This window comes from Schistocerca gregaria, chromosome 5 (assembly GCF_023897955.1).
Source record: "Schistocerca gregaria isolate iqSchGreg1 chromosome 5, iqSchGreg1.2, whole genome shotgun sequence".
Lineage (NCBI taxonomy): Eukaryota > Metazoa > Arthropoda > Insecta > Orthoptera > Acrididae > Schistocerca > Schistocerca gregaria.
This window is the reverse complement of record NC_064924.1, coordinates 76,218,514-76,243,275: the sequence shown is the minus strand read 5'-3', so window position 1 is coordinate 76,243,275 and position 24,762 is coordinate 76,218,514. Positions and strand designations below refer to the sequence as shown.

The following is a 24,762-nucleotide window of genomic DNA, read 5'->3' as shown; positions in this document are numbered from 1 at the left end:
AAAAATGTAACACATACACTGTTAAATACAGCACCGATAAGAGTTTCTAGATTACAACGCTTTTGAATTTGAGTAGAATATTTGTTCCTAGGTACATGACCACTTGTACCTTGTATTTAGAAAAATCTTAATTTTTGAATTTTTTAGGCAAGGACTGCAGCACGCATAAAATGAGTACTACCGTTTCCGAGCGGAATAATAAGAATCTCTTTTTCTAAATTTGTGGTTAAGATCATATTGGACCAAATTGCTGGGGTCATCGGTCCCCAACCTTACACAGTATTTAATCTAACTTAGGCTAATGACAACACACACACCCATGCCCGAAGCTGGACACGAACCTCCGACAGTGGGAGCCGCGCGAACTGTAACATGCCGCCTTAAAATGCGCGGGCACCCTGCGCGGCAATAAGAAGACGTATTAATGTTCTATCAGAAGGCTGGATGGAGGCAGAAGTCTGATAAGTGTTCCAAGTTGCATCACTCTCCCATACCTCATATTAGGCCTTTGAATTCTAAATGAATAATAAGGCGAGTCTCCTCATTCCATTATCTGGACACAAAATATTTTTGCCAGAGGTATTCTCTATGAGAGAAGCTACCTGTGTGTCTGTATATCAGCCTGATGCCCCACTATGGTTCCGCACAGCAGGTGGCCAGTGACGCTCGAAACTCCCCACAGCGGCCTTTCAAGAATCTGGCGCTAAGGATGGCTCTCTCTTTCGGCTTCTAGCATGCCCGTATCCATTTCAATCTCACAGCGAGCTTCTAACATTTTCCAATAACTTCACTGTATGCTAATATCAATTAAGAGTAAGAGAATAGACAGGCTGCATTAGCTAGTTGCCGACAGCGTGTGTCGCATTATTTTTATTGACTTGAATTAAGTATTCCGATCAAGTGGGGTTTTAATTACTGAGTTGCGTATTTTGCGAGACTGTGTCCAGAAAAACTGTTCCGTAACAATACCAGCTCGTAAAATTCCCGAAAAGCATTCCCGGTGAATGGTTGGAAATTGTGAACACTACGTTCAAAACTCCACTCACTTTGTACACTACCCCAGTCGATTACGGCTATAGGAAACGGATATTGTGATCAGTTACGATACATTCTCCCTCGTTACAAGAGTCTCACATTCTAAACCCTTGGAACTCATGGTGGGAAAGTTATACGAATGTTTGAGTGACATTTTTAGGTGGGTTGCGACGTCGGCTTTTTTCCTGATTGATGAAAAATGTTATTAATTATTCGATGGCATGTCGCCTGTTATGGTGAACTTACATGTGGGATAGTTTGAAGAAAAGGAACTAGACTCCACGAAATTTAAACCAACTTGTTTTTATATATATTCAGTTGCCTTATTGAGCAGAAAAACGTCAATAATTCCAGGGTCATTTAAACTCTATCCATTCTGATACATAATTCACGATGAAACTTGAGAAAGAGTACCAACTACCTTTTCCAGAAGTCTTAGAAGAAAAGGAGAACGGAGGATCTCTGGGTTACAGTGCATATAGGAAACCTACGCACGCTGACCTCTGTCTTACGGCGCCAGCCATCACCTTTCACAAAAAAAAATCGTTGTTACGGAGTATGTTCAATGTAGCTCGAACAGTTCCAGGCACGGAGAGCGTCGCTGAAGAATTGCAACACCTAAGAATAGTGTTCTGATGGAATGTGTACTCAAATAATAAAATTGAGGAGTGTTGCAGTCAAAACCAATTTCGCCCGAGAAAGACGTCTAGACTGGGACAGAGAAAGAGCATCCAGGTATCGCTTAACTACCTTCTACTGGCGCATTATCAGGTATGACATGTAGACTTCCAAGGGAACATTATTTCGTTTCCGTCAACAAAGACAGGATGTCTTTTCCTGTAATGCTAATTACGATGTAGGTCTCCGCAAGCAGAGTATTTACCACATTCCGAGCGCCTATGGCATGTCTTGCGAGGGTCAGGCTATTAAAATAATCGAGGAGAGATGCAAGGAACATTGGCGACACACCAGCTGAAACAAAGATTCAAATTTGCTGTCGACGATCACTGCCTCGAATAAAGGAGTGAAACGAAACATAGCGAGGCAAGTATCGTGTTACAAACGGCTAGTTTCTGTGACAGCGTAATTAAGAAGTCTATCAAGTAAAATCGGGAAACGTTGTAAACAAGGGCGGATGTATCAGTTTAAGCTAGGCTTGGGATACGGCATTCAGTTTATTAACATCTCACTGGCCATCAAGCCCTCCGCGGATGGTACACCCTGACAGAATGTGCGTTTCACGGACTGTCAGTGCCGACCTTGAGAAAAAAAAGGGAGTAGCGAACATCGGGAGTCCAGCTCGCCTATAAACAGCGGCTCCACAGTTCACAGTTTGATTAAAGTCCGGGCTGCGAAGATACGTAACAGCAAAGCTCATAAGAGCTGAAGAGGATGGCTGTGTCGGCCGTTGCAACGTACTACGGAGACAACAGGGCTGAACATCCAGAAGAACACCGTTAATCAGTCTCGACCATAAAATCTGAGAGATTACGCTTTTAAATATATTTTACTATGGGGAATAAAAGCTATATACTTTCTTTTTCTGTTTACTTTTATTTCTAACCGCAATTGATAGCGAAATAGAAATAGTTTCATTCCCAGAGTCTTAGGGTGGTACTGGATGCAAATTATGTACACTCAAGTGTATCAGGTAACCTTTAGACAGCATCTATATATTATCAGCAGATACAGATCACTGCAGGATCGACTATCGCATTATGCCTGAGGATGAAATCGACTGTAAGAGACCTAACAAAACTTTAAATAAAAATATACCGTCTTTCTCCTCCATAACAAGATATTTAGTAGCCCACATCCTCACCTCCTCTTGTGCTACAGAAAAAGTAACTCTGCGATCAGTTCCGGGGACGGCACAATACTCATCGGTTACTGTGTCATCCTCTGTGTCATGAAGTAATTTGGATCTTTTCGGAGGGGCTTGAGGGCAGCACGTAAGTCTCGCAGTCATTGGTAGCTTAGAGTTGCTAGTCCCCATTGAAGAAATTCCTCAGCTGGACTCATAACCCTGAGAGAAATCCCAGGGAGAAGGTCCTCCGTTTGGCAGTCTAACGTTCTGACTGCTGAAGTACAGAGATGAACCCAACGCTATGGGTTTCAACAATGTCTTAGTATCAGTGAGAAATAACGTAACCAATTTGGCACTGTAATAATGTTGAGTGAACTGTGTAGAACCACACGTCGACCCTCAGGTAAGGCGCCTTGGAGGAGACTGAATGTCGTAGGCTGCTCATCCTCTTCCCCTTTCTCTGGGTACGGACCTAGTATATCCGTGGATATGGAGGCGTAATGGTTTTGGCTGTTCATTCTACTCACCCCAAAAATTTTCCTGCATAATATTGTATGCGTGGATATGCAGCTGCAAAACAAATTGACTGGTTCAGCCCCAACAGTTCCTACGGATGCGGAAGTAATATAGCCAAACTGGACATGGAGCAGCGAATGTCTGGCTGTTCTTCTTCTCCACCCCAATACTTTCTCTACATAGTGAGGTTATTTATGCGTGGAGGTATCGGTGCAAAACTTATTACTGCTGATCATCGCCCCTTCTCCACTTCCTGTGAATATGAAGCTAATGTATCTGTGGATATGGAGGGAGGCACCAATCGCCTCGTCTGCTCTCTGCCGCTACACTTCATGTACACACTTAGGTAATACGTGCGTGGATGTTCAGGCGCATTTTCTCTCTAGTGTTTCGGCAGACATTTGCCATCTAATTTTTGCCGTGTGTAGCCGGAGTTGCCCAGGCCGGTACTGCTCATTAAGTCTTACAGGCGACGCCCAGCGTCATTGGAAAACGTCGGTTTGTTTCGCTTTGCAAATGAAATGATTTTTGAAGCTGAATTTTACGTGGTTATTCGATAGAGCGGTCCCATATCAGTTTAGTGCGATATTTGTTATATCGATATTAATTAAGAGGGACAGTAAAACACCAAGAACAATCAGTACTCCAGCAGCAACTGAGCAGCAGCGTTGCTGCCTGGTGGTGGCAGTCATCGCGGCCCTGGGCGGGAGTGCCGGTTATATTTTGTGTTCTACTGCCCCCGTTCATTCATATATAGGAAGCAAATATCTCATTAGACTAATTCAGCTTTAAAATTTTTATTTGTGATGGGGAAGAAACCGACGCTTTCCGTCGACACTGTGCGTCGTATAAAAGACGTGATGAGCTGTTTATTGTTTGAACTGAGTCCAGCTGCACACTACGAAAACGAAACTGCAAATATCTGGAGAATCACGAGAGAAAATGCACCTGACGACTGTTAGAAGAGAAACCTGCTATAAGTACAAAACTTCTTGGCTACTCGTCCTCTGCCGTATTACAGTTCCAACGGGTGCGACGCTAACATATGTGTGAATGTGGGGGGTTGCAATCTCTTTGGCTTCTCCGGCCAACAAAGAATGGTTCAAATGGCTCTGAGCACTATGGGACTTCACTTCTGAGGTCATAAGTCCCCTAGAACTTAGAACTACTTAAACCTAACTAACCTAAGGACATCACGCACACCCATGCCCGAGACAGGATTCGAACCTGCTACCGTAGCAGGCGCACGGTTCCAGACTGTAGCGCCTAGAACCGCTCGGCCACACCGGCCGGGTCCGCCCAACACTTCTGCCACTTAGTGACGTAATTTATGCGTGGATATAAGGGTGCAAAACTTACACTACTAGCCATTAAAATTGCTACACCACGAAGATGACGTGTTACAGACGCGAAATTTATCCGACAGGAAGACGATGCTGTGATATGCAAATGATTAGCTTTTCAGAGCATTCACACAAGATTGGCGCCGGTGGTGACGCCTACGTGCTGACATGAGGAAAGTTTCCAACCGATTTCTCATACACAAACAGTAGTTGACCGGCGTTGTCTGGTGTAACGTTGTTGCGATGCCTCGTGTAAGGAGGAGGAATGCGTACCATCACGTTTCCGACTTTGATAAAGGTCGGATTGTAGCCTATCGCAGGTGCGGTTTATCGTATGGCGACATTGCTGCTCGCGTCGTTCGAGATCCAATGACTGTTAGCAGAATATGGAATCGGTGGGTTCAGGAGGGTAATACGGAATGCCGTGCTGGATCTCAACGGCCTCGTATCACTAGCAGTAGAGATGACAGGCAACTTATCCCCATGGCTGTAACGGATCGTGCAGCCACGTTTCGATCCCTGAGTCAACAGATGGGGACGTTTGCAAGACAACAACCATCTTCACGAACAGTTGGACGACGTTTGCAGCAGCATGGACTATCAGCTCGGAGATCATGGCTGTGGTTACCCTTGACGCTGTATCACAGACAGGAGCGCCTGAGATGGTGCACTCAACGTCGAACCTGGCAGCACGAATGGCAAAACGTAATTTTTTCGGATGAATACAGGTTCTGTTTACATCATCATGATGGTCGCATCCGTGTTTGGCGACATCGCTGTGAACGCACATTGGAAGCGTGTATTCGTCATACTGGCGTATCACACGGCGTGATGGTATGGGGTGCCATTGGTTACGCGTCTCGGTCACCTCTTGTTCGCATTGACGGCACTTTGAACAGTGGACGTTACATTTCAGATGTGTTACGACATGTGGCTCTACCCTTCATAAGATCCCTGCGAAACTTTACATTTCAGCAGGATACTGCACGACAGCATGTTGCAGATCCTGTACGGGTCTTTCTGGATACAGAAAATGTTTGACTCCTGCCCTGGGTAGCACATTCTCCAGACCTCTCACCAATTGAAAACGTCTGGTCAATGGTGGCCGAGCAACTGGCTCGTCACAATACGCCAGTCACTACTCTTAATGAACTGTGATATAGTGTTGAAGCTGCATGGGCAGCTGTACCTGTACATGCCTTCCAAGGTCTGTTTGACTCAATGCCCAGGCGTATCAAGGCCGATATTACGGCCGGAGGAGGTTGTTCCGGGTACTGATTTCTCAGGATCTATGCACCCAAATTGCGTGAAAATGTAATCACACGACAGTTCTAGTATACTGTATATGTCCAATGCATATGCGTTTATCATCTGCATTTCTTCTTGGTGTAGCAATTTTAATGGCCAGTAGTGTATTACGCACCTCACCCTCTGCCCTCCTACAGTTCCTATGCATACGAACATAATGAATCCTTGGATACGAAGGGGCCCATCTCTTTCGCTGTTAATGATCTCCACCCTAGCGTGTTCTCCGTGTGGCGAACTGCTGTACCTTTGGGTACGGAAGCGGCACGTACCTCGGGCAGAGGCTGAACCTCCTTGATGTGGAGGCCGCCCACCTCGACGAGGGCGGGCACGGTGGGCCGCGGCTCGTTCACGCTGTGGTGGCTGTTGACCAGCACCAGGCTGGAGTCGCGCGCCACACTGCTGGCGGCAGGCGCCTCCGGCCCGAAGAAGTCGCGCGCCAGGGCGTCGATGGGCCGCTGCGAGAACCACCAGTCGCCGAGGCGCAGCGCCGCGTGCCACGCCACATTCTCCAGCCGCTCCAGGAAGGAGAAGGGCGCCGTCATCGCCGCGTAGTAGCCCTCGCAGTACGCCGGGTGGTCGGGGCTCCCCACCTGCTCTGCGGAAACCGCGGCACCTCTCAGCGCGGGCACGCATGCACTTACATGTTATTACTACTACCTACCACTTAATCCACCATACACTGATAAAACATATTACTGTCTGTGAATGGAGATGCCCCGTCACATACCACTGACGAAATCTTTTCAGGGTTCCATGCGGATGGCGTGGAGTTCCGTGACATTCCAACACACCCATCCCGGATGGAAGACAGAGAAGATTTCGTTAAAACAATTTTTTCCTTACCATTACCCGTTTCGAATATTTTTGGTTATTACAAGTTCTCTAAACTTCGATTATTGTTCGAGGTACTGATCAGCAGCTGATTGTTTACATGAAAAAAATTTTCGTAAATGACTAGGACGCTCTTCTTTTCATATAATGCTACTGTAAACATGCAACACCTCATCAATTCCCCGAGCACTAAGTGCAATACTCTGAAGAAAAACGTCCGAAACGATAATGTTCACAAGGGAACCTCCCCATGGCACAGTGGATAGGCCTTGAAAAACTGAACACAGATCAATCGAGAAAACAGGAAAGTTGTGTGGAACCATGAAAAAAATAAGCAAAATATACAAACTGAGTAGTCCATGTGAAAGATAGGCAACATCAAGGACGATCTGAGCCAAGGAGTGCCTTGGTCCCGTGGTTAGCGTGAGCAGCTGCTGAATGAGAGGGCCCTGGTTCAAATCTTCCCTCGAGTGAAAAATTATTTTTTTTAATTTTCGGACACTTATTATCTGTCCGTCCGACCGTCCGATGCGAGGTAACTGCGCCGTAGTATGGGGACGGAAAAATTTGAAAACATTAAAACATATGTTTTGACAGAGCATAGGGAAAACTGTGCTACTGTGATACTGTTGCACTCATTTGATGCAGTTTATGTGACAAACTCTTATGTTTTCATCACTTTTTTGGGAGTGATTATCACATCCACAAGAAAACCTAAATCGGGCAAGGTAGAAGAATCTTTTTACCCATTCGCCAAGTGTACAAGTTAGGTGGGTCGACAACACATTCCTGTCATGTGACGCACATGCCGTCACCATTGTCTTATAGAATATATCAGACGTGTTTTCCTGTGGAGGAATCGGTTGACCTATGACCTTGCGATCAAAAGTTTTCGGTTCCCATTGGAGAGGCATGTACTTTCTTCTAGGAATCGCACGGTGTTGCGGTGTGGTCGCAAAACACAGACACTAAACTTATTACAGTGAACAGAGACGTCAATGAACGGACAGATCATAACTTTACGAAAATAAAAAAAGGGAACTTTTCACTCGAAGGAAGATTTGAACCAATGACCTCTCGTTCCGCAGTTGCTCACGCTAACCAAGGGTCACGGCAGTCCTGAGGTCACACTCTCCTTGATGTTGCCTGTCTTGCACATGGACTACACAGTTTGTATAGTTTGCTTATTTTTTCATAGTTCCACACTTCTTCCTGTTTTCTCGATTGATCTGTGTTCAGTTTTTCAAGGGATATCCACTGTGCCAACTTATAACTGAATCTGAGAGGGGTGCGATGTCAGAATCAATAAGATATGTATTTTTAAGACTTCATCGGTTTAGTGGTTGGTAGATGTTATAAAAGGATCGCTGGTGCGCAAAACGTATGAATGAAATTAACTACCACATTATCTGTCACTGCCAAGTAACACAGCTTGATGAAACTTCGACCATACACTGACAGAACTCCTGCTGTATAGTAGCGTAGATAACTGAAAGAAATAAGCAGTGAGACTAACAGAAACTATACTTTTATCGAAAGTGACAGCGATGTATCGTGGTCGCGTGGTCATTCCAAAAGGCGGGACATGGTTGCTAAGAGGGTACGCGGTCACCAAGGACTGCAATGCATGCTCTGCTACTTGCTTGTATGCTGGCCACAAGACTGGTACATAGTTGTAGTGGAAGAGCGTCCATTGTTCCACCAACTTCGTGGGTACGTGACGACGTGCTGCAAGATGTCTCCACTAGAAAAGATTCGGGATAAGCTACTGTGTCAGTGCTAGAAAACCAACAGGGCTCTTAGGAGCATGAGCCAACACGAATTTGGTTTCAGAACCGGAAAATCGATGGCATCAACCGTACCCTACACATCGTTCAGCTGTGTTTGACTGATGGGGCTGCTAAGTGCTATACCATCAACTGCACTCCCGTTTCTAAAGTGCTCAACTCGATATCTAAACTGAAGGAAGTACTTCTCGGCATTAGCTTCAGAGCTGCTACAAATTCGTCGGGCAGTAGACCGCGCCGCTCGAACTATCAACACAACTGCCACTGCTAAAAGTATTCTACGACTTCCACATTGCTGGCAACGGGTTATACACAATGCTGGTGACTACATTGAAGCTCAGTAAAACCTTGAAACATATATCTATTTTGTACGAGCTATAAATAAATAGTTGCCACTATTAAAGTTCCAACCATCGTATTTGCAATAAGCATCGGAAATAACAGCTAAACCTGAAATACGGAAGGTCGAAGAATTTCAGTTCATATCTTTCACTTGCTGTGCATCGCGATTGCAATACTCCTCGCGTGACATGACTCTTCAGTCTTCAAATTTCTTTGGAACCTCTGTCAAAGTTTCGTCTGACTCGCACCCTGTTAAGGAGCACTGAATCCTGCGCACAGTCTCAAAAGATGAACTTCATCAGGGAGGTTGGTACGACAGCGCTACACGCAGCGCGATTTGTTGGGTGAAGTGGTGATACAGGGTGGGTGGAGGTGGGCGGGAGGGGGGGGGGGGGGAGTTGCTATCCATCCCCGACCCCCAACATCCTGACAAGAAAAGCTCGTCGGTCGGTCTGTCAATACTCCTACGCACGTCCAGTTCGGCGGTCGGTAGGTGGGTCGGTTGTTCGTTCGGTTGATATGTGTGTAGGGCCTTTAAGGTCGCTTCCCTGACACCAGGAAACGATGTAAACCGATGACGTGAACCCACGCTCGGCAGTCAGCAGGCGACGCAGCGACTCACCCTGTCGTAGACCCAGGGGAATGCGACGCTGGAGACGATGCCGACGAGCGGCGCGTGGAACACGTGGGCGAAGGGCACGAGGCAGTCGCCGTGGAAGATCTCGGCGATGACCAGGTCGTAGTGAGCGGGTGTGTCCCGCAGGGCGCGCAGCTGCGGCAGCGCCAGCACGCGCGAGCAGAAGTCGCTGTTCTCCTGCCAGTTGAGGACGGCCAGCGACAGAGACTGGTAGTCGCCCACCAGGTCCATCGTCACCTGCCGCAAACAACTGTCACTTCTACCCTGCACACCGTCTACCACCGTTTGGTAGCGAAATTAAAGCTACAGTGAAAATGTGATGAAGTTTGGGACAGATGTGTTGGGCCATGTATTTAGCATGCCCATCGATTGCGTCACGTCGCACTTTCCACTTACGAGTGCACTGTGAGGGCTTAAATATGCTTTGAGCAGTATTGTCGCTTGGCGACCGTGATGTGCCTGCTGAGGGCTTTCAGGCAGCCCACATAACGTAACTGTCACACATTTCCTCCACTGTGACAGTGATCGGACGCTCAGTGCAGGGGCAACAACGAAGGTTCTGCAGCGTTTTCGATGGGAAGTGTTTGATCACCCACCACACAGCTCGGACTTGGCTCCCTTTGATTTGCTCACACAAGGTGCTGGCCATGACGGCATTTTGGCACAGCTGCAGATCGGGATAAGGAATTGGTACAAAGCCAGGGAGACTGCTTTCTATTATCAGGGAACTGAAAAGTTGGTACCAAGCTACGACAGATGCCTGATTCAAAGTGGCAAGTATGTAGAAAAGGAGCTGGAAACGTTTACTAAATGCTGCAAATAAAACCTTTTTTATTTTCTCTGTGGTTTCCATTTCACGACTGGTGAAATCGCCCTAGGACGTTTGTAGAACGCAATTAGTCTAATTGGGCTGCTGCATGCTGCACTACACGTGATGCGAATGGCACGTCCAGTTTTGATTGGGAACTGATACCGCGTAGGCGGGCTGTGATCGCCAGTAACGCTGAAGCCCGTTCCCCAGAATATAACAGGTAACGCATCAGTTTTAGGTGAACCGAGTGCTAAGGAGTCGACTTGGAAGGAAGTAAAAATCCCTGTACGATTTAGCACTTCATACTGTTGCGCCAGTAGCATCTGCTCATACAACCGTTCATCGTCTCAAATCCTGTCATAAAAAAAACCTCGTAATAATGTCAGAGACACTTTGACATTGTCTGATCTTTCATTGTCCTCCACGAACTAATAGCAACGGGCAATTTAATATCACTTCTTCGTTGCTTTTTTATTACTCGAAAGTAGCAATTTTACATGATTTGGATCAAAGGCATCTTGAGAATCTCTCACATTAAAAGCCATAAATGGCAACAAGTTACGAGGGCTGTTCGGAAAGTAAGGTGCAATCGGTTGGGAAATGGAAATCACAGCAAAAATCAAAAATATTTTACTTGTGAGATTTAGCTACACCTTCCAACTACTTTTCCACACAGTCGCCGCTCTGACTGAGACATTTGTTGTGGCATTGTACCCATGTTCGAATAACCTCGTCACAGAAGACAGCCTCCTCTGCTCTGAGTGAGCTAATTCCGGGCTGTATGGTGGGTGATGAAACACTTCCCATCGGAAACGATGCAGAACCCACCTCGTTGCTCCTGCAGTGCGCGGACGAGGATTGTCATAAAGAAGGAAACGCATGACAGCTACGTTGTGTGGGCTGCATGAATTCAGGCGAAATATCTCACAGGCTCTCATACTTCGGGGGACACACCGTCTTCCACGCTTCTTTACACGCTCACTGTGCGATCAGAATTGGAAAGAGCGACGTGATGTTACTGATGGCCACACAAGAGACACTGTCCAACACATCTATGAGAAGTTTCATTGGATTGTTACTGTGGTTTCTATTTCGCGATAGTTCGGGCCTTACTTTCTGAATAGCCTTCATGTCTTACATTTATCTTGTATTATTGTATCATATGTTGAAGCTGTTTCACTACTACACTAGTTTATTACTACAAGTTATTGAGTTTATGGAGTTCATTTATTTTATAAACAATGACTGTATGGTTAGAACTATAACTTTTAGTTGCTATTTCGAAAGCTTATCTGCACTAATGTCAAATAACGAATGCAACTTCTTTTATTTGAAGCAGTGTGGGTCATTTATTTTGTGCACCTCTTTTGTACTGGAATATTTGACAAGATACAGTGCACGATGTCCTCTAAATTTAAAATGTTTTGCTTGTCTATATATGCATATATCTGTGCTGTGAGATACTTCTCGTTTGTTTATTTTTATCTGACAGGTTTTCGAGATATCTTACACACGAAAAACGTTCAAATTGTTAAGTTTATATAAAGGAAAAACCAATCAGGTTACCACATTACATTGTCTTGCGCAATTATGATAGTTATTCTATGGCATCCACTGATAAAATAGCTTAGGCGTTCCGTTAGTTGTTAGTTCTCTCAAAAAAGACTGCATTCCATTGCTCACATACGTTTCAGGAAACGATCAGTGCAATAATTTGTGTTACATTAATTCGACACCCCTGTTTTGACCTTTTGCAGAGGCTTTTGATGTAAGTGGTGTAAGTTTTCAAAACTCCACTTGATTGTTCTCAAGTTCATCTACCCCAGTGTATGCAACGATGAACTATCACAAAAACAGGCATGTGCTGATAGTCTAGTGGTAAAGCCCGTGCCTGGAAATCGAAAGGCTGCGAGATCGAGTTTCCATACTCCAACTGGGTGATTTTAGGTGTTTTTTCACTCACAATTGTGACATCGCATATATCACTTGCACTTTTTACAATCAACATATATGTTGACTAATGTGGGTGAAAGGACGCCAGAAATCGGCCAGATGGAGTGTGGAAACTAACGAACGCATCTCGAGGACCACACGAATGAGTCAACAGCGGTGGAAACAGCCGTGGAAATCGCCACTGATGATGCTTCCCAAATAAAAAGAGCGAAACGCGTATGACAAAAACAAACTGCCTTCAGTTTGTTGCATAGACGGTACATAACTCCACGACTTTAAGGCAACTAAGGGAAAAATGGGAAACAGAAAAATGACGTGAACATGTAATACTTGCTCAGGGGGTTCTAATGGTGAACTCTAACCTTAGTTATATGGGTGAGGACAATAATTGCACAGTTACGCAAATAATACAAGAAGTGACTGTAAGCATGGTAATTAAATTACAGGGTGAACCCGCAAAAATAGTTTTAAACATGAGGTTGCTAAAGTGTATACTGAAAGCAGCCAACTGGGTGGGACGCATTAAATCTCAGTAACTGCATCCTGAAGGTGGTGAACTTATACCGTGTCCCTACAGAATCGGTGATCGTAATGGTGGCTCATCATACCAAACTCGTGGGACAAGTAAGGAAAGCGGCTGCAGGTGCACCTGGACATCCTGAGATCAGCTCTTTCTCATTATTCAAATGGAGACCTCTTTATGTATGACATCATGAGAGCCATGCAAACACGTGTCGGCATTATTTTTGAGGAGAAGGATTTGCTGTCATGTAGGTAGTGTGTGCTTTAGTGGCTGTGGAGTTTTGAATACGGGTGTGTATGGACAAATATACAGTTTTATTGGTGATAAATTTTTATTGTTAAGTACTCATCCACAGTTTCTGTCTGTATGTATGGCCTAATTTCAGGAACTACTGTACGGATTTTGATACGTTTTGACTAATGGGATAGGCCTATTGACCAGGAAGGTTTCCTGTCTCTGTACAAATTATAAACAAGTCGTCCGTTCGTAGATACTTACTGGGACGTATACAAAGCCAGTGCGGGTCGCTAGGAGTGTATGAAGAGGAGTAGAAGGAAGAATTGCTACTATATTATTGAGAGGTATCGTTTACAAGTGTACTGGCAGAGGGGTACGTGTTATCAATGTCGATTTGGAAAAAGTATTCGGTAGCGTAAAACGGCATATAATATAGCTATTTATAGAAAAAGAAGTGGCTTGGGAAAAAAATAAAATAAAAATCAAGAAGAGTGCTGGGTTGTATATTTCAATGAATTATTCGGGTAAGGTGTCGGTTGCGGATATTAGTTTTCTCCTAGTCTATTCAGCATATACTCGGAGAAGACTATGAAAATGAGAATTATTTGTTGGTGTGAAAAGATTCCAACTATTGCGTCGAAATGAACGAAATAAGACTCCTACAAATCAAACAACAATGACAGTTTGATGTCTGTGAGAAGCGGAATGTAAATTCGACACCCACTCACCTCGTCTGCGAAGAAGGGAATGCTTCCGAGGATGCTGATGTCGGTGTAGTTGGCGACGGGCGTCTTCTGCGGGAAGTGGCTGACCACGGTTACGTTGTGGCCCCGCGCCGCCAGAGCCTTGAACAGCCGCTCGAACATGACGAAGTGGCTGGGCGCCACGAAGTAGACCAGGCACAGGATGTTGGCCGCCTCGGACGCGCCGGCGGCCGTCAACAGGGCCACCAGCAGCAGAGGGCGCGTGCGCATGTTGCCAGGGAAGGGCGAGGGCTGCGCGGACCGGAAGAACACCCGCGATGGGATCACTTCCTGCTCTCACCTGCTGCGAGAAAGCGGCCAGCTGTCGTACATCGCAGAGGTAAATAAAGGCAGGGCAACCACATCCTGCGCCTCCATTCAGGAAAGTTGATTGTGTCTATCACTTAGCAGAAAACAGACCATCGTAATGCATTGCTGGCAAGGAGACAACAACGAACTTGCCGGGGAGGTTGTTCAGGAGCTTAATCGAAAGGGGTTTCTTCTTTCGCTAACAATAACCACTTTGCGCTCAACGTATAACAGTTGCGTCTTACGTATAGGGTAATTGAAGGTAATAACGCCGTTCAGGGTAAACGTCATGCACATTTTAGTGGCTAGTTTCAAAATATTTCGATGTATGTAACGCATAACAGTATATCTAGGTGACGATATGGCTAAGCCCTCTCAAAATCGTGCAAAGGCTTCAAGGACATTTAACATTCCATGAAGAATTCTTCTACAATAGATGAACAAGGATGAAGGGAAAACGGCAGCTAGGAAATTTGGCCGTATTCCAGAGCAACAGTTCTCAACACTGTTCAATATAAAGTCCTGTAGTAAGGAACTGTACTGCGATAAGTGCGGTGGCTACTTCTAGAACAAAGGGAGCACGTATGACGGTATTCAGTGCAAAAAATGTAAAACATGGTACATTGTGCGAATATATGGCTGTGCTAAACTTCACAGGTACTGAATTATAAGTTCATAGTATGTTTAAATTTTGCATTGTTTCCGTAATTGTTGAATGTATCAGTCCCATTATGCGTTACAATTATACGTTTATTCATTTTTGACTAATGTATGGTACGTCGGGTCTCATAAATGTGAGAGAATTTCAAGATGGCGTTATTACCTTCACCACTTCTTACAAACACCACTTTTCTCTTTCCTATTGTATCTAAAGAAATACTATCTACAGAAATACTAAATGTAGGACACTTATTTTTAAAGCAATCCATAAGAGTTGGTTACGGCATAACTCATTAAAAACCACAATGCCATATGCTTCACTGCGTAAGAGACTGCGGACTGGTTTGGGATTTAATCCATTGGTGCTAGACCTGTCGATCACGAACTTTATGCCAACACCTCTCCTATTGCTGGGCAAATACTGACGATGGAAAACAGTCGCAAGTATTCTGTCCATCTGGCTGCTTACATAATGATATTAAGACAAACTAAGTGTAAAACAATTATTTCGGTAGTAAATTAAACCATTTAACTAAATGTGTACACGGGGTCAAAAATTTTGAGGTAAATCACTGACACAGAAAATAAAATTACTTGTTAAACAATTTGCAAAACTAGCCAACTTCACGGTGCACTGGATACTGCCAACCTCCATCTTCTGCTGTCTCTCTCATCTGCAGCCCCTCTGCACGCTGCCAGGACTCGTCTGTTCCATTTTTAAAAGCTTTTGTTAATCGTCCGTGTCTACTCTTAGCCTCTACCTTTTACTTTTTTTTGGGAGATCAGTCTTCTTACTCTTTTGATAAGTCTGCCCACGAATTCCTCTTGTGTAGCAACCTCTTCACCTCAGAGCAGCGCTTCACCCCACGTCCTCCAGTTGTCTGTTACATACATTCGAATGCCTTCCTCTATAGCTTTTACCTTCTACAGCTCTCTCCAGTACTAAGGAAGTCATTGTTAATGTAACACGTGTGCGACAATCGTGTGCTTCGTTCCTGTCAATGTTTGCACCTGGTCCTCTCCTCGCTACACATATAACCACACAATGGCACAAACAATCACTAAGAACTGTGTACCATGTAATTATGAGACGAACGTGACTTGAGACTGGTTATACTAAAATAAAGATTGAACCGTCACAAGCGGCGACTCAATGTAGTAATTTCTGGAAAGCGTTGTTCATCACCGTTCAGCTTTTTTCACAACTTATTTGCCCCTAGGAATATACTCTCTGAGGCATAGCATATTAGTTCGAAACACCGTGTACGAGTTTTTATGATGAAATTTATGTTCTCAGATTTAGTGAATATCATAACTGATTATAGTTAATGATACGAGGCATGGTCATAAAGAAATTGTACTAGATTTTTATAATTTTTAGAAAAAGTGTGTTTGAAAAAATTACAGGATATTGTTGATATACTTGTTGACTACTTTCCCACATAATCGTCACCCAGTTCGATGCAAGTGGTGAGCCGTGCACAAGCTTCTTTATGGTCTCTTGGAAAATCTCTCTCCCCCCCCCCCCCCACTTTAGAGTCTCTTTCTGATCTGCATGTATGTTGAAAATTTAATTCCACTAATGTGTGCCTTCAGGGAGGTGAAAAGGTGGTAATCTGAAAATATCAAGTCAGGAAAGTACCGGCGGGGTGGTACAAAACATCCCAACCAAATGAGTCTAAGAGCGCCTTGGTGGTTAAGACTGTGTGAATACGGGCAACGAGCAACAAGTAAACCCCTTATTTTGTTTTGAATGCTCTTTTTTAGCTTTGTGGGGTCTCAGAATATCGATGTGCATTGATCGTGTCCCAAGGAGGCAGAAATTCGACCAAAATGGTATCTTTTAGGCCCCAAAACACTGAGGTCATAATTTTTTGCCTAAACATTGTGGTTTTTAATTTTTTGGGAGATGGGGAACTGGTGCGACGCCACTGTGGCGACTGTTATTTTGACTCAGTAATGAACCACCTACATTTCGTCTCCAGTCACAATAGAGCTCAGAAAAACTTCACCTTCCAATTCAAGAAACTCACGGACGTCTATCGACCCGATTTTTTTGTGCTCTTGTGTCATCTGTTTTCGGATCTATCTTCTGCAGTTTTCCGTATCCCAGCGTTACTGTGTTTCTAGCAAAAGCGAGTCCTGGAGAACTGTAGAAATTTCACAGACATTTCATCCACTGTCAGTCGGCGGTCTTCACAAACGGTTTCCTCAATTTTTTGCAGCAACTCATCAGTCAAAATGGGAGTTCTTCCACACCTCTGTCAGTCATGAACATTTGTTCTGCCTCCAATGTATCATTCCCTCCAAGAGTACATGCCTACTGTGTTCGTTGAATTCTCTATAGAATGAATTAGTGGGGTTAAAGGAATGGGAAGGGAACGGAATGGGAAAGTAATTTGAAGTCAATAATGATTTCCAGCCGCAGTAGTCATTGTAGCAGTTCAATAGCGAGAGATGAAAATGTGTGCTCCGCTTCTGGAGAATGACTGCTTTAAGCTTCTTTTTTCCCTTCTTTATTAACTTTTTTACCAAGCAGATTCTCTGACCACCTTTTGTGCTCTAAGGACTTTTTAATTTGTTATAAACTAAAGTACGTTTAGCTTAGAGCTGGTGAAGACATGGAGGGCAGGGGCTGAAACCCGACGCCTGGTCAAGATGTGAGCGGCTCTCATCTGTTTTTGTATAACAGGAAGCAGGTTAAATGAAATATCTTTATTCGTACGAGTATAAATACAACTTGAAGACCATACTTCAGTTAGCCACTACACTTAAGCAAGGCGTGCAAATATCTTTACTAACAAAGTGTGAGAGGTGATCTCGGGTATCTCGACACGCTTTCCGTTAGACCTAAATTCCCAATTTCCCGCTTGCCGTAGTGCAAAGAACTGCCATCCATCCCTACTTGCAGGTATTTGGTTCCCGTAGGAGTTCGGATGGCACTGAAACTTTTCATGAAACAGCGATTGCGCCCTTAGAGTTATAGATATAGACGGTGTATGTTTTGTTGGACACGTCCAACAGAACACACACGACTCAAATCTATAATTCTCTATAGAAATAGGCTCTCGAAGTTTTGACAGTAAATCACGCCGTGATGGAAAACGCGTGCCTATCTTTTAGCGAGAGCCACTAGCGTTGGATAAGCCACCTTTCGGTTCCAGACTGAGAAGCAACATTCCACTTTCTCAGGGTTTCGTAAGCGTCGTCCTTCATGCGTGGACAACTGTTTCTGTGAATTCTTCCAAAGAATCTCACCCGGGAATCTACTATTTCTACAATTAGCTTTATTCTGATCATTGGACTTAATCTAGCCGTGTGCGTACTACGCAGTTTAACACTTGAGACTGTTTCAGGTAGCTTTCCAGCAATCGTGTAACCAAACAGATCTCTTCTTCATGCGCAATTTGTAACATCTGCTTATGTTGAGAGTCAACTGTTTAATCCTACACCAAGCGACAATCCTGTGCAGGTTTCCCTACGTTTTGTTGTAATAATTTTGTAGCGTTGTTGCGACATTTATAGATACAACACCATCATTGGCGAACAACCTCATACAGCTTTCGGCGTACTCCCCGCAGGTATACATTAAGACTTTGCTCTCATCATGGTTTTACTACCGATGTGAGACCTAGAGATCAGAAGCCCTATCAGCGTTGTATTGCTGGATCACGTTCGCTACAATAATGTGAGGCCACAACTGGAGCGTCTCGAGCTAAGGAGGATCGAAGATGCTGTACTTGCACTACAATAAGTTCGTTACTGACGGGGTAGTGAGTGGGCAGCCGCCAGCCAATCAGAGATCTCTCTCGACTGCCGCGTGCTTTGTGCTGTGTTGTCTGTTTTGTAAACACGAGCTGAGTCTCTTCAACCGTGGCTGGATGCACGCCCATAACCACAGACCGCATTATAAATCATTAAAAAGGCCGGTAAAATGGCATTGTAAACAGCTGATATCGGCAATAAAAGGTAATAAACACCTTAACATTATGCCTATTCACTTACTGCACTATTCAGACGATCGCACAGTCCTCACATTTATGTTAACCTCTTGTGGCATTATCATTTTAAAGTAACTTCAGAGTTTTAAACCAAATACCCAACAAAAGAACAAGTCTTTTCGAATTTCTCCAGATCCACGGTTGTCATTTGGCCGACGCCTTTTTTCAAACTCTTCAGTGTGCACAGTCATCATTCTTGTAATACAGCTTTAGAAGCACAGCGCGATCCTGCATTGAGACAGTCATGGCGAACGTCGCAGACGCGAAACGAGGAAAAGCCGTGTACCCGGCGTATTTATACCAACTTCAGTGGGTCGTGCGCACCGCTTGTGTTTTCATTTGTGTAATATGACAAATACAGTGCCATTTGTTGATCAATTTTCACACTGTTTTTTGTCTTCTGCCATACGTTTTCCCCCTTCTCCGATAATGTTCCGTTGCAATTTGACGTCATCCTGACCAGTGTGTTATTTCTACTGTTTAACGTTAGTTATAATCACCCTGTACTAATTGTACTTGACGGAAAAACGAAAATATTTCTTGGTTCAAAATGGCTCGGAGCACTAGGGGACTTAACTTCTGACGTCATCAGTCACCTAGAACTTAGAACTACTTAAACGTAACTAACCGAAGGACATCACACGCATCCATGCTCGAGGCAGGATTCGAACCTGCGACGAAGCGGTCGAGCGGTTCCTGACCGTAGCGCCTAGAACCGCTCGGCCACCCTTGCCAGCTATGTTTCTGTTACCCAATACATTTACAATGGCTTATCGGGTTATTGGTTGCACATGGCAGTCAAATTCTTTTTGAAAGTTTCTGGAGTTCTTTTAAGACTCGTGTGAGATAATACATTTTCATCTGAGAAAATAAGTTGTCAAAATCTTCAAAGGAAATTAGAGCATTGAACTATTTAAGGGTCCATTTCTACTGCTATAGGACTGTCACCTTGTGCAGTTTTTGAAATGTTTCGAAGTTTCTCAACATCAGGACTTTTCAAAATCACCATTTTAGACTTTTCCCTAACTTATAAACCACATTTCCGTGGTTCACTTTCCAATCTGTCCACTGCATCGTCCAAACTTTTTACTGACTCCGTCAAAGGCTGCCCTGTTTCTTGAAGATGAAAGATCACTTGTGGCAAGAAAGAGGCCATAACGACAATTAAGTCATTTCTCACTTCCGGAAATTCTATGAGTTTCTTTGTTGGTATACTTGGAGATGATAAATCCTTCAGAGCGATAACCACCTTATGTGTTCTCTGGAAATTTGAGGCGCAGTAAACTGCTGCTGAAATCTACCATTGCCTTATGGTAGGTTCAGGGGGCAGAGGTATGTCTCGTCTTTTACAGTCTGAATTCTTGATGGGGAGTTCTCAAAAACCTTCTTTGTACTGGACAACGGTATTGCACTATCAATAAAAGATTCACGTTAGTTGAATGTAAATTTAGATTTTAGAATCCACGTTGCACTTGCCTTTGCCGCCCGACGTGGCTGAGCGGTTCTAGGGGCATCAGTCTGGAACCGCGCGACCGCTACGGTCGCAGGTTCGAATCCTGCCTCGAGCATGGATGTGTGTGATGTCCTCAGGTTAGTTAGGTTTAAGTAGTCCTAAGTTCTAGGAGACTGGTGACCTCAGATGTTAAGTCCCATAGTGCTCAGAGCCATTTGAACCATTTGCCGTTGCCTTTGGAAGCAAAGAAATATTCTTCCTAGTAACCTTGGAAAGTGCGTTTTTGTGTTTAGGTTGTACTGATATGTTGGGAAGTCAAATATTTCTTTTCATATTTTCCTGACTGCTCAAATATATTGCACAGAAATATTTTAACGTCAGAAAAAAATACGTCGGATCTGAAAGTATTTATGTAAGATACAAATTTACAGCGTATTTAGTAATGTTACAAGCTATCTCGCACAACAACGTCGCAATCGGAACTATCAATAAAAGAAACTTAGAACAACAGTGTACGACGTTTTAGCTCCGGAGCTAACAGTTGCTTTTGAATGAGATATGATCTGATAGAAAGCCAAGTTAAGCGATCCTTAGTATTCATGTATTGTAGTTTTTAGTAGTGAAGGAATAAGTAACAAACAAAAAGACATAAAAATTATTAGTTTTGGCGCTTAAGTATTTATCTAAAAACACAGAAAAAGGCAACATAAGAGTTTCAACCACAAAGAAGTAAATAGTACATATTTATGTTCCTGTTGAAGATTATTTAATACATTTAAAAAGACTTTCACCAAAATGTTCGGTGTTTGGTCGTAACACTCCGCGCTGCAATCCGTCGATAAGAATGTGTTTTAATTGGAGCTACAGTTATCTGTAAGCTTCGTCCAGAATTCCTTGGTAGCGGCTGTTTGCATGTCACAAGGTGTCGCACAAATGTTCGTTGACCGACAACACTCAGAGCTGTCGAGCAACGCTACAGAGTTCCTTTCTCCACGCTTACTCGTCACTTCCGCTTACGCTTGGTGTCCAGCTTTTAACCTCTTCTAGTAATTGCCGTATGTACCATAAGTGTGTGTTTGTAGCGGGCAAAAAAAAGTGAAATTTTTAGTATATATAATTTTTAATATATCGTCAAAATTTGTATTACGATTGGATGATTTATGACGGGCACATGAAGAATAATCATAGAACACAAGTTTATGGAGGGCTGAGAAGGAGTTTACGGTGGAATTCCCTATGGCAAGCATTCAATAAAATGTGAAACGATCATCGGCGTTCACAAAAATTTTTGAAAGAATTGATAAGATTAAAAAAAATGGTTCAAATGGCTCTGAGCACTATGGGACGCAAATGCTGTGGTCATTAGTCCCCTAGAACTTAGAACTACTTAAACCTAACTAACCATAGGACATCACACACACCCATGCCCGAGGCAGGATTCGAACCTGCGACCGTAGCAGCATTCCGGCTCCGGACTGGAGCCCCTAGAACCACACGGCCACAGCGGCCGGCTGAGATTCAAAAAACTGTCATTTTTCACGTAGCATATCGCGTGAGGTTGAAGATGTGTCGTACCCTGAGGAATTAGGTTTTGCAGGGCATACATAAAATTAATTGTTTCTGAAAACAGGATTGGTGGCTGCTATCAATAGCTCTTAAGGTAAAAACTTTAATACAAAAATAATTGTAAGCACATTTCATTGGAGCGCTGCTACGCAAACTAAAGCTTTTTTTGTTATTAATTCTACAGGGGCATCAATCGTTAACGCATCTGCCTGGCGGGCAGTATTTTCTCCCGTTGGCAGCCAGTTAGCGGGCTAGCTGGCCGGGAGTATTCAGTATTTCCACCGCGTGTTCGTTCGGTGACAGAGTACAGTTTATTGAGTGAAAGTGTTTCAAGTGAAACTAAGAAATACAACTGTTCGCCGAAGAGTATTTCTGTATGATTCATACGTGTGTACAGAATTAGCATATACCGTAAGGAGATTATTTCAAGAGGTATTTTCTGGTGTTTGAGTACCTAATTCGAGTACGATTAATTGAGTGATGAACAAACTTTATGAAACAGACATCCTCCTGTACTAGTCACAGAAGAAACTCTGGATAACATAGGCCATGCTCTGGAAAGGTCTCCCAGAAAATTGATCTCCAAATGGGAATTTCGTATGGCTCAGTTCAAATAGCTACAAATATATTGTAAAATAACTGCAGTGCAAGGATTTAGACCACGTGATCCTGCAAAAAGGTTGAAGTTTTCTGAAAGGGTTTTGAATAGGGCACGTGACACTCACCTCAGTTTCATTTTTGACCTGTTTGTATATGTTGATTTACAAAAAACCATTACTGGTGTTCTGAAAAGCGTAACGAAATACACCAGGCACTCATCATGACCATAAATTGGCGTATGGTACGTTGTTAACGGTAGGAGACTAATAAGGCCTTCTTTTGCCAGGAAACAAATAAGAATGAGAATACATGGAAAACATTTCGTTGCCCTTTTCTGCGGTAGTTAACTAAGCGAGAACTTGGTTTCACGGCGTTTCTGCAGGACTCGGCGTCAGCACATACCGCCAACTTCCCGTTACGGGAGATTCATGACATGTTTCAAGATAGAGTTATCATTGAGAACATTTGGCGCTCTGTTCCCCCGATATAACCACTGCGATTTTTATCTTTGTGAACATAAAACTAACTGTTGTGGTTGACAGGAGAGCCAACACCGTGTTACTAAAGGAGGCCGAAATGCACGCGATTTAGCTCACGCAGGCTGGCGTGAGGTCTGGAACATGACAAGGGAATTAGAATTGAGTAAAACGGACGTAGCTGGTGGAATACGTACCTTTAATCCATTAATGGAGAACGTCGCTCTTTATGGTACATGATTCACAATATCAATAGTACTGAAGGCTATGCTAAACTATCGTCTCGGCAAATGAGAGAGTAGTTTGTCAGTGAGCCATCGCTAGCAAAGTCGGCTGTAGAACTGGGCGAGTGCTAGGAAGTCTCTCTAGACCTACCCTGTGGCGGCCCTCGGTCTGCAATCACTGATGGTGGCGACACGCGGGTCCGACGTATGTTACCGGACCGCGGCCGATTTAAAGGCTACCACCTAGCAAGTGTGGTGTCTGGCGGTGACACCACACTGTCATCATGGAATTGCTGCCATTTCTCAGAGGAAACAGCAGAGTGTAATGAGCAGTTTCCTAAGCAGGTGACGGAAATGCTTGAACAATGAAAAGAATGAGGTCCAGCATCTCTTTGCTCAATATACGTGAGAAATTTAATTATTTTTTAATGTTTATGTCATGTGCGTTTGGAATAACTGACGCGACAAACAGAACTGCAGCTACTGCGCACCTCCTGTCACCATCGCCGCTCTTGCTAGGTGACCGCACACTGAGGAAGTGGCTGCGCTAACGACTGGTCGCCATTCTCGAGGTTATTATCCCGCAGCACATCTCCATATGCATCCAGTAAGGGAAAGAAAATGTGTCAACGAAAGAAATCTTTAAGCACTTTCCCATAATGTCAGGACAAAAATATAATTTAAGGAACTGAAGTACAACAAACTCAGAACATATATCGAAATCTTGTTGGATGTTGTTGTTGTGGTCTTCAGTCTTGATACTGGTTTGATGCAGCTCTCCATCCTAATCTATCCTGTGCAAGCTTCTTCGTCTCCCAGTACCTACTGCAGCTTACATCCTTCTGAATCTGCTTAGTGTAGTCATCTCTTGGTCTCCCTCTACGATTTTTACTCTCCACGCTGCCCTCCAATACTAAATTGGTGATCCCTTGATGCCTCAGAACATGTCCTACCAACCGATCGTTTCTTCTGGTCAAGTTGTGCCACAAACTTCTCTTCTCCCCAATCCGATTCAATACTTCCTCATTAGTTATGCGATCTACCCATCTAATCTTCAGCATTTTTCTGTAGCACCACATTTCGAAAGCTTCTATTCTTTTCTTGTCCAAACTATTTATCGTCCATGTTTCGCTTCCATACATGGCTACACTTCATACAAATACTTTCAGAAATGACTTCCTGACACTTAAATCTATACTCGATGTTAACAAATTTCTCTTCTTCAGAAACGCTTTCCTTGCCATTGCCAGTCTACATTTTATATCCTCTCTACTTCGACCATCATCAGTTATTTTGCTCCCCTTGGATATGGATCAAAAAATACTAGCAACAAATAACGCGAAATAATCTTCGTAAGATACTTTACCAGATGTGGCCACTTTGCTCACAAAGTTTCACAACTGATCAATTTAATGATTTTATTGCGTTATTTTTATTTCTTCTGAGTTTTTCATATCGATGGGTATGATTACGCTTTTTAAAATAAATTGCTTTAGAGGCTACATTTTGTGGTTTGACTGCATCTAAAGCCACAACAGTTGGCTCTGGAGAACACATTCAACACCCAAGGACTGAACAAAGACTGTCTTCGCCTTTCCCG

General features: G+C 43.8%; 2 protein-coding genes across 3 annotated transcripts in view; one reads left to right on the top strand and one right to left on the bottom strand.

The window, feature by feature from the left end:
- LOC126272930 (lachesin-like) overlaps positions 1–24,762 on the top strand; it is a 2,822,604-nt gene that overhangs the window by 2,196,808 nt on the left and 601,034 nt on the right. The gene's annotated exons all lie outside the window — the stretch shown is intronic.
- The window catches only part of LOC126272929 (UDP-glucosyltransferase 2-like), a 72,219-nt gene that overhangs the window by 29,722 nt on the left and 17,735 nt on the right, over positions 1–24,762 (bottom strand). Inside the window, exons 2-4 of one of the 2 annotated variants that reach the window (XM_049976224.1) lie at positions 13,859–14,174; positions 9,592–9,843; positions 6,279–6,599 (exon numbers count right to left, since the gene is read on the bottom strand). In XM_049976224.1, coding sequence (XP_049832181.1) covers positions 6,279–6,599; positions 9,592–9,843; positions 13,859–14,104 — 819 coding nt within the window. In that variant the 5' untranslated portion in view covers positions 14,105–14,174. Of the gene's footprint in view, positions 1–6,278; positions 6,600–9,591; positions 9,844–13,858; positions 14,178–24,762 lie in introns of both variants that reach the window. The other variant, XM_049976225.1, reaches the window with a different exon arrangement.